At 38.3% G+C, this 11,025-nt stretch overlaps 1 protein-coding gene across 1 annotated transcript; it reads left to right on the top strand.

Moving 5' to 3' along the window:
• The first annotated feature begins 216 nt into the window (after positions 1 to 216).
• Positions 217 to 10,464, top strand: LOC131217080 (tubby-like protein 4). Its single transcript, XM_058211823.1, has 9 exons — positions 217 to 792; positions 1,948 to 2,059; positions 7,423 to 7,599; positions 8,317 to 8,375; positions 8,513 to 8,609; positions 8,694 to 8,783; positions 8,934 to 9,029; positions 9,787 to 9,854; positions 9,972 to 10,464. Exons 1-9 carry the CDS (start codon positions 338 to 340, stop codon positions 10,045 to 10,047), a joined length of 1,230 nt encoding a protein of 409 aa, XP_058067806.1. The 5' UTR covers positions 217 to 337; the 3' UTR covers positions 10,048 to 10,464.
• Positions 10,465 to 11,025: the final 561 nt, after the last annotated feature.

The raw sequence follows: 11,025 nt of genomic DNA, 5'->3' as shown, positions 1-11,025 counted from the left end.
GTGCCTGCATGTAAACTGTCATACTTAACCTGAGTATGGTATAGCCCCCAAACCATATTCCCGAAACAACCTTGACCTCAAACCTTGGGACTCGGATTTCATAGTGGGCCCGCAGAGCCTCTGCTTCCACCTCACGTGCCCGACAGCCGAACTCAAATTCGAATCGGGTTGACTTCCAGGTCCCAACCCGTTTCGAACTCGGGTTGGATTAATCGGGTTCAGGTTAACCCGAATCCGAGTTTCAGTCCTATTCAAAATAATTCAAAACTCATGCTCCCTCTTTAAAATCTCTCTCTCTCTCTCTCTCTCTCTCTCTCTCTCTCTCTCTCATCCAAGCATGCCGGGATTCAAGAAATCCTCCTCAGTATCTCGCCAATCTTCATACAATTCCCTCTATCTGAATCCTCTCAATGAGTTTAAGCACAACAGAAGCTTCAGCGATGGCGACCGCAACGGAAGCCCCGCTGTGGTCGGCCTCCACATGTGCCGCAACCATGCCGCCGTCGTCTGCGGCGGCAAGGAGAATGCCGTACCCAAAAGCGCTTCTTCGCTGCCGTCGAAGACGAAGCCGTTTCTTTCCGAGAGGAAAACACCCTCTTCAACCCCGCTCCAAAACAGGCCTCTGTTGAAGCCTTCTTCTCTCCAGCTCTGTATGCAGATGAACGAGCCTGAATCAGCGTTCCGGTCGGGTCCGGTCGTTTTCAAGGATGAGAATTCCAACCCGTCGAATGTGTGGGACTATTCGGATTCGGATGCGGCACCCGCCTCTTCTTGGTCTACACTTCCTAATAGGTGGGGTTTGTATTTGGATGGTCTGGTCCGTTGTGCCAGCTCCGCCGTCCAGCTTGTGGGGCCCATGGTCTTTTTCTTGTGGGTTTTTAACTGTCCATTTGTGTGCCAGCAAATGGAGGGGCAGGATTTCCCATTATATGCATACTTGTGGGCTATGCCTCGTTGATGGTGGGGCCCACCAGATGGGACCCTGGTCCATTGTGCCATCTCCGAAGGGCATCTTCTTGTGGGCTCAACGGTCATAGCTTTTTGGGTCTTCACTGTCTGTTGTGGGCCACCAGATGGATGGTTGGGATTGTCTGTTGGGTGCAGATTTGTGAGCTATTCCCGCATCCACTGTGGGGCCCACTGGATGGACAGTCTGAATTTTGTGGGGATGTTTGATGTATGGTGAAAATGGCTCAGTGAATTAATCTCTTCAGGTCATCTTTTTGTGACCCCACAGCCATTTTTTGTGTCTTCTCTTTGGATGTGGATTGCCTGGTGACCCCAACACCTCTTAGCTCAGTGGTGTTGGGATGTGGTGGGATTTGATTGGGCCACATGCTGCTCTTTGCTTTCTGTCGGTGGGCCATGAAATGGATGATTGGAATTGTCCTTTAGGCCACCGGGCCCTCTGGATGGACAGTCTGAATTGTTATTGGCATGCTGGATGTATGGTGACGATGGACGAGAAAATAGGCTGATGAGAAACTTTTTGTAACATGTAGATAGACAAGCAATTACATGTCATGGTGGAATGCTACTTGCAGGCTCCCATCTGTAGATACTAAACTGTGCTGACATGGAATGCGTGCATGATCTGGTCGATTCATCGTGTTGGCTTTAGTGTGAATGTGCAATAGCTCAAAACTGATGCTATTTCATTTATCGATTGGGTCATCCTGTGCATTGAATTTTGACCATTTCTCCTTTTTCAACTGTCCATTTCTAGTACATGTGTTCACCATTTTTTGGCTCAGGGCACAAGGCACTGTGTGGCCCACCTGATTAACATCCCCAATCTCACGTGCACATGTGGCTTGATAGTGTTTGTCTGTTGCAGAAGAGAACTGACAACCACATTATGCATAAATGAATGTAGATTGGTCTGTAGTTCTGTTTATGCTTTTAGAATTGGATGTTTAGGTAACAGTTCTGGTGTTGGTTTTTCAGGTCGTTGTTGTATAGGCCTCTTCCATTGGACATTGGGAGGTGTACTTGTATTATAGTGAAGGAAGCATCAGAAGAGCTTGGTGGGGCCTCTCTCTATTCTCTTTACACTAATGTAAGATCTCTAGAACACTGAAAGCTCTATGGTATTCCTTGTTTTTATTAAAAAGGGTACTTAGGTCTTGTTTGTTTCACCAATTACCACAGTAAATGGAAATGTACAATGATTACAAATTACCTGTCTCTTGACAACATTTGCATTTGACCGCCGATTACCATGTTTGGTTTATCGGCAGTAAAATCGTAATGATGACATTTTTACGTTACTTTAATGTTAAATTATCTCCAAAATACACTGATGTTACTGTTTGGATTTGAGATTTCCACATTAATGCCATGAAAAGGTGCAATGATTACAAACTTCTTTTACTTGTCTCCTGAATACATTTGAATTTGAAGGATGATTCCCATGTTTGGTTTGGCAGTGGTAAAATCATAATGATGGCACACTTCCTTTACATTACCCATGTAATTGGTGAAACAAATAAGGCCCATAGCATCATTGGTTTCAAATGTTGTTTTCGAAGAGTTTTAGATTGATTTAGGCCATAACTTATTGGGTTATGTTTAATAAGTCCAGTTTCAGGAGTTGGATTAAGTTGGTTTGATTTCTACCTTTCACACTAGGTAAAAGTCTCTTCTTCTTCTTCTTCTTTTTTTTTTTTTGGTGGCATCTAAAAGTTCTCTCCATTCCATGATACGGCATTGCTCAATTGGTTTGTGAAAATGGGAGAACTAATGATTTTCTCAAGATTCTAGAAGTGTCCATGAATTGGCAAAGTCTTGGTACAAATGACTACATTGACCAAGTCACTTTTAGATGGATTCAAGTTCTATGGAACGCAACATTAGGTAGTTTCTTATGCTTTGTGGTATGCTAGGGTGCTTGGAGGTGGGGTGGGCGGTATGCTTTTCTGTGCAAAAATAATGTCCGGTGTAGGCGTTAGATATTGAATTTGGATGGAGTCTTGGAGAAGGCAAAAAAACTGAATAAATCCTATTTGGATGTAGTCCTGGTTTTTTGCATATATCTAGGCACACCCTTAGGGTTTGTTCAGATGACATTAGAAAATCATTCTAATTCATCTTAGACAGATGTGCATGATAGAGTTATCAGTGTTTGTTGGTGAGGTCGCCAAATGGTCGAGATTTGTAGCACTAGTGTGCCAACCTAAATAATGGATGGGCTTAATTTGTGGGACATGGTATGTTGATGTGACAGTGCACCTCATTGACAATTTATGTTTGGCACATGTGTCATTGGTTTTCAGGTTCAGGGGTTGGTGAAAAATTATAGCTTCTCAAACACTTTTTTTTTGGGAAAATACAAAGCAAGTTTTTGATAGTTGTGTGCGCAGATCTCAAAATGATAGATAGTTGTCATCCAAAGAGCTCCTTAGGTTGTGTGTGGAAAAGATCTAAAATGGAATTTCTACATAATTTCAATGATGCCCACATGATATTCAAGATGGGCAATGTTTGAGAAATGTGCAAGGTGCATTGTGGAATGTGCCCAGTGACTATTCCTCTATCAAACCAGCACTCAAATTGGCATTTAGCCAAGTTCTTGCAGACCAATAACATAGTGCATTGGCAATTTGAAGGAATAGACATTTCACTCGTTTGGAATTTACCAACTTCCAAATGCTTCGTTTGCTAGTGGCAATTTATGTAGTTAGGATTGCCATCAATACTAGGTACCTTGGGGTTGATGCCCATGTTTTGATACATGGAATCCAAGGGAAAAATTTGTAGTAGCAAGGGCATATTTGCATACAAGGAATTCCATAGGCATCACTGGTAAAGGAATAAGGTTTCTTTTGATGTGACAATTTAGGACGTCTGGATAGGAAAGAACAAGGATAGTTGTCACAAAACAATCATTAGACTTTTCCATAGTTATGATTCTTTGGTACAAGAAACTAGGTGAAAGCTGAGAATTTCACTTGTTATACAAATAGGTACCTTAAAATTGAATTCATTTTTCAATAACGCTCAGTGGAAATAATGATTTGGTAATAAGTTTTCCATTTCCTTTCTATGGAATAGTGAAATCCAAACACGCGCTAATTATCCAATGATTATTTTCTTGAGCATTATTGAAAAATGGATTCCATTTTAGGAGTTTTGTTTGGATAGCAAGCGGAAATCTCATATTTATTAAACAACGGTTACCTTGATTCTTGTGCCACAGAATCGTAAATAGGGATAAAGCTAATGATTGCTTTGTAGAATTGACCTTTTTCTTTGCTACTCGAACAACAAAAAGTGTCAAATCCAAGGAAAAAGTATTTTCTTATGTATTCCACTCATCTGAACATGTTGTTCATGATGATAGAAGAACATAATGGATTGGTTTTCACATTAAAACTACGAGTTATCACTACAATCGGTGAACGAGCTTTATGAAATTTTATTTGATTGGGTTAGGGGATATGAAAACCAATGCACAAGAATGCAAGGCTCCATATGGGATTTGGAAAACTTGATTGAATGATGGATTTTAAAAAAGTACTGTATACTCTCAAGTTATCCTCTTAGATGGTTTGAGTTGAGTGCATCTACAGTTTAAGATTCATGCGGTTTATGACACTACTAAAAATGCCTATCTGGGTGTTAAAAACTTGATTTAACTATTTTTAGCCCATGCGCTACTCTGGCTATCAGTGACTGTTGGCTAAATTGCGAATGGTTATGATTCTCTTGCATAATGTGACCTACCTAAATATAGGATGGGTTTGATAATAGGGGCATGATACTTTCTTCTCATTGCATGACACGATGGTTATGATCCTGCACACTCGTAATTGGTGTGGAAGGGGATGAAGAAATGATGCCTCCCAAACTCATTTTTTGAAAAAAAAAAAAAAGAAAGTATGAGTATCCTGTTTTCTTAATGGTGTCATTCTTAGCAACAGATTTGAAATTAAATAATTTAAGGATAGCATCCAAATAGCTCCTAAGATGATTTCAAGTAGAGGGACCACAAGCCCTGGATGAAAATATTATAGTGCCTATGAAGGGATATTAATGCTAGGGGGATGTGCATGTGCCACACACTCTTAGTTGTTGAGAGGCCGATGAGATTCAGAATGTTGGGTTTGATGGTTATGGTATTGGTACTTGGTGGCGATGTCTACATTGTTGAAGAGGACTGGATGCTACTAAAGCTACTGTTAGAGAGAGACTAAAGCAATAGCCTATATCAATGGTTATGTTTCCGAAGCTTGCTTACATACATGTTATGTTGTGGACATAATGAGCTAATTAAGCTCCATCAATAAGAGCTGGTTAAGCTTCCTCCTTTTTTTTTTTTTAAGGAAGTATGGGCTTGAACCCTTGACCTCAGTGTTGAAACGCAATACGTCTACCACTGAGCTACAGGTTTGACCCCGTAGCTCAGTGGTAGACAGATTGTGTTTCAACAATGAGGTTGAGGGTTTGAGCCCATACTTTTCCAAAAAAAAAAAAAAATTCCCATTGATGCCATTCTCATTTATCAAAATGCTTGTTTTAGTCTTGTTGGAAAAGAACCAAGCTTAATGCCAATCTAGCATTGGTTTGACAAGAAGACTCATTGGACACATTGCCCAATGGGCCTTCTGTATTTTTTGAACAATGCCCATCTCAAATGTGGAAAATTACTGTAAGAGTGCTGCTTATTGTCCAAAAAGGGAACTATAAATCCCCATATTTTTTGAAAAAAAAAAGGGCTTGTTTCAATGTCACTTTAAAATCCTTTAATTTTAAATGTTTTGGCAGGATTCTACCGTCACAAAAATAGGCCACTCTTTAGTTTTTAAATGACTTTGGGTGGTGTCCTTTCTTGCCTCCTTTTACACATAGGTCCATCCTAAAGTTCGTGGGATGGATTGTTAATGAACTAGTGGAAAGGTGTTGATGATTGCAGGAGTTCCTGTTGACCCTAAGTTCTGATAATGGGATTTAACTAAAATTAATCTGTAAGTTGGACATCAACAGACTACACAACTCATTTGTGGTAGATGTAGGTCAATAGATGGTGGTTGAGTAAAAGAGAACAAGAGATATTTGAGTTGGTATTATTATTATTATTATTTGCTAAATACTATTTATCTTTGTCTTGTTTTTTATTTTATTTTATATGGTATGGTTGTACTTGTATCACTACCTGTGTGCGAGTATGCTTTGTTGCTGCTTTAAGACTCAACAAGTTATAGCCTTACAGGTCTCTTACCATTTAAAAGAAATAAAAATTCAAGGAGGTCACAATTAATATGACCATAAGAGCTAGTCTGTTTTTTTTTTTTTTTTTGCCAAAGATTTTAAGAGCTAGTCTTTGATATCTTGCCTTAAGATCATTTTAAGTATTCCTTTATGATCTCATTCTGCTTATACTTGTATTGTACGGTCAATGTTGTCAAAATTGTTATCGTATTGCAAATTGTAATAGGGATTGAATCGTATTGAATCGCAAACCGTATAATAAATCACAAGTTTTTTTTTTTTTTTAAATGATTTTCTTACAAATATGAAACATATTAAAAAAAATAAAAATAAAAACTAGCCATCATCCTTTTAACCATCAATATGCACCAAGTAATACCATGTCATGATAATGTTAAAGGATTCTTATATTTCATTCTTCTTGTCTTTTAAGAAAAATTCCTTTAAAACATATAAGGATCCTTTAATAATTTATGTTCTTGTTACATTTCTTGAATGCATAATAACATTGTAAAAGTGACATTAGATTCTGTAGACCGACGGAAAAAGATATTTCAATTTTTAACCATCATTCCATGATACATGTAAGTCAAAACGATTGTTACCATCCATAAAAACATTCCAGATAAGTCATACATCAGATCGGTGTTTCAACCACTTAAGAAGTAAGAAATCATTAAAAAGAAAAAGAAAAACTCGACAATTTAATGTTGAAGAGAATATATATCATTTTATCTTTGATAAAGAACAAAATGAAATAATTTACCTTTTCCAAATGATTCCTTTTTTTTTGTTTTGTTTTTTTTGTTTTTTTTTTTTTTTTGAAAGGTTTTTCCTAAATGATTCTTAAAGCCCCCACCAATTTTAAAAAATAAAATGAAAGCCAAGTGAAGCTTAAACTAGAAAAAACAAGTATAATTTGAATTGTAAATCATAGGATTCAAATCATAAAATCGTAGGATTTGTATAAAAAGGGATTCAAATTGTTTTGCTTACGATTCGACTCAAATCATAAATTGTAGGATTTTGACAACACTGTGAATGGTTCAAATTAAAGTTGTAGCACATTGAAAAATTAATAACAATGCCTCTTCTTAGTTGTAGAGCAGGCAAGAGGTACATATTGCAATGCAATAATCAGTCACTAAGAAAAAAATTGTGATAATTGCATCTCAAAAGTACTATATTAGTGTTGCCTTCTCATTTGAACAGGAGGGACAAGGACGGCAGGACAGGAAACTTGCCGTTGCTCGACACAGACGTCGAAATGGTCGTTCTGAGTTCATCATAGCTCAAAATGCAAAGGGGATATCCTGTGGTTCTGATGAGAGTTTCATGGGGACTATAACAGCTAACCTCATGGGATCAAGATACAGCATATGGGACCAGGTTGAATTCTCTTCTTTATAATTAGTTTGAAGTTTTTATTTCTATTTCAATTCTATGCATTTCAAGATGGGCTCGAAATGGTCACAATGGTGGTGGTGGGCTAGTGTTTGATTGTGTATGCGATATTGTTAGGTCTCCTTTACTGATATGAGTTATTGTGATTCATTTCAATTGAGCATCAGAACTTAACTAAGTTGAACAAAATTGCAATTCATTCAATTCATTAAGGGCTGCTTGGGGAAAGTAAGGTAAATAAAAAACATGACATAAGTGGGAGGTAAACTGACATCAACACTAGGGAAAGCAAAGCCTTTGCACCTGTTTGTTTTGCTAAAGAGAATTCCTGGAAAATGCATTTTCTTTGCATTTGCTACGGTTTGGATTGCAATTCCACAAAGGGAAACCTTTTTCTCTCTGACATTTTACTCATAATGTTGACCAAATCCCTGGTCACTAATCACAATTCCATCCGGTTCAAATTGGACCTGAAACAATAGATACTGCAATTTGGGAGCTAGTACAGTAGCATCTCATGATAAATGAAGTAGGTTTCACCCCACTTGATTGTGTATGCTTTATCAAATTGAAGCAGTGCACTTTGAATCAACTAAGCATCTAAACACAGGTGTAAGTGTTCTTGCAAAAAATTTTGCAAAGATTTTTCTTGGCCTTTAATCTTTTTGATAGACCTAAATAAACTACTGGTTTTGATTGCAGGGGAACCCTTTTGATTCCTCCCTAAAGAAAAAATCTAAGCTCCTTCTCGCTGTTGTAACGTATGTGATTCTGTTTTGCCAACTTCTTTCACAACTTTTAATCTTTCCTTAATGTTGCTCACTGGTTTTGCCGCCTCCTTTCACAACTTTAAAATCTTTCCTTATTTTTGCTCACTGGTTTCGTTCTTGGTTCACAGATTCACACCTACCATAACCACCTTGACAGGAAGTTTCAGAAGCATGAGGGCGTGGATACCCAAGCACCAATCAATGCAGTTAAAGAATGCCACTCAGGTGAGTTTTACGGTACTTGGTCCCCTTGTAATTTTGTAAAATTTAAAAACAGTAAGTTCTTGCTGACATTCTCAATATTGTTAGATTCAACATGCCAATGGACTACCCAAGAATTGGGAGGAGAAGACGAACAAAACCCACCAGCTCTTTTCCAAGGTCCCATATTACAATAATGTAAGTCTAAATGCAAACATTTCCTGTATAGATGAGCATATTGATACCGCCTTATTCGCATTTCATGTTGAGATGATGTGCTTCAAGCTTGTGTAAAGATTTCTATTTAAACTAATGCTACTTTGTTGTGATATTCTTATGTTACTTAAGGTGTCTAAGCGATATGAGTTGGACTTCAGAGAGAGGGGAAGAGCACCGGGGCTTAGAATTCGAACATCAGTAAAGAATTTCCAGTTGACTATGGAGGTAGAACTATATTCTCTGGTTCTATTTAGAATTTCATTATAGACAATCCCAGTCATTGGCTTTATCAAATTATCTATCGAGCCGTGAGAAAGATTCAAAAAAAGACAAACAAATCCAGCTCTCAATGGACTTTTTTAGATAGAAAGCGTAAAGCACTTTTGGGTGATTATGACCAACATGCTGCGCTAGTACCAAAACGTGGGTTGCGATTTATATGCTGCGCCGCCGCCGATAACCATGCAAATTAAGTTGGCTTGGGAAGCCTTGACATCTAAAATTTGGTGTTACAACAAAATGAAAATCTTAAATGTAAGTCCTTGATCCATTCTTTGATATCTCATTACCTTTGTCCATGTCCCATTTTAGCACCAACTAATTCAAATTAAACAAATAGCTTGAAGTGCTTTGCAAACCTCTTCTTAAAGCAGATACGGAAACTGTGCAACTCTCATGACACTTCACCACCATTTTAAAATGGTGGTGTCTCACCCGTACACATGGCATAGTTGTACAGCAATCCAATGTTCCAAACTGTCCAATTTGAAATACGTAGGAAGACATCTACAGTAGACTCTGTTTCGACGTTGAGATCATGGGATCGAGTGCCCATGTGGTATGGGTGTGAGTGTGTGGGTTGTGGGTGTGTGTAAAAAAAAATAAAAATAATAATAATAAATCCAAACACAACTAATGTGAATATTGGATTTCATCTGTTTGTGAATTCGCCTCCATTATCTAACTTGTATGCCTCAAACAGGAGAAGGGAAAGCAATCAATTCTGCAACTAGGACGGATTGGGAAATCAAAGTATGTGATGGATTATAGGTAAATCTTATGAAAAAAAAAAAAACAACAAACAATTTTAACTGTCAAGCTTCTTGATTCATATTGAATTAAATAGAGGAAAATTTATAAACATTTGCTTTCTTTGCTTGCGCGCAGATTTCCGCTGACCGCATATCAAGCTTTCTGCATATGTTTGGCATCAATTGATTCGAAGCTCTGTTGCTCAGTGTAATCTTGTCAAGCTTTGATAAGCTCGCATTTGTGCACACACCATCATAGGTGCGATATCCAAGCTGTCCATTCAGCAGGTGGGCCATGATGTTGGAGATAGTTCGAAGGGCCAAAGTCTTTCTCAGCTGTACATTTGGTTTTTGAACAGTGGCCCACCGCCATCGTGATTCTTGGGTAACAATGTCAACATAGTCTTATCCCTCTGATGATTGGATTGGATCTTGCACTAATGTGCCATGCTGGCACATGTGTGGTGTGTACATGATCTGCCTTACACACATGTGTGGACTTAGCACCTTGTTGTTCAGCCTCTGAATGCAAAAGGTTAGATTAGATTGCACTTTTATTCAATGTTAGAAGCTTATGAAGTGTACCACAACATCTGTTGCCTCTTAAGGACCCACCATTTTCAGTTCAATCCAACCCTTTGTCTTTGCATTAGGAAAGACAGGATGTGGCATCTTTGTTGACTCCTTTCAGAGATTAGAACTGTTTGTCAGGTGGGGCCCACTTGGATGGATAATGCTAAAATAAAAATTCCACCATTGGGCAGTATTATGCCCATTTGCTATACCTGTATCTTAACCATCCAGCAGTCTGATGGGATTGGTTGATGAACGATCCATGATGGGCAGCCAGATGAAAGATCTAGATTGCCATGTGGGATGATCCTGTGTATACTTCTCTACTGAAGAGATTACTTTGGAGAAAGTGATCTGTGGACCCTATCCTTTGATAAATACACCATTTTTTATTTTATTTTTTCTTTTTTTGGTGTTAGCAATTTAAAAAAGTGTATTGATCACAGGCATTGGGTGTATAGATCATCTACCTGTTGGAAGTTTTGCTAGAATGCACCTGATCTATTGCAATAGTTTACATTCAGACTAGCGGTTTGATGGGGTCCTTTTTAATGATCCAAACCGTTCATATGGTGGGCCTTACGATGGATGAGGATACCCAAAAACACTTCCATATT

Source organism: Magnolia sinica, chromosome 10 (genome assembly GCF_029962835.1).
Source record: "Magnolia sinica isolate HGM2019 chromosome 10, MsV1, whole genome shotgun sequence".
Classification (NCBI taxonomy): domain Eukaryota; kingdom Viridiplantae; phylum Streptophyta; class Magnoliopsida; order Magnoliales; family Magnoliaceae; genus Magnolia; species Magnolia sinica.
This window is presented reverse-complemented; position numbering and strand designations above follow the sequence as displayed.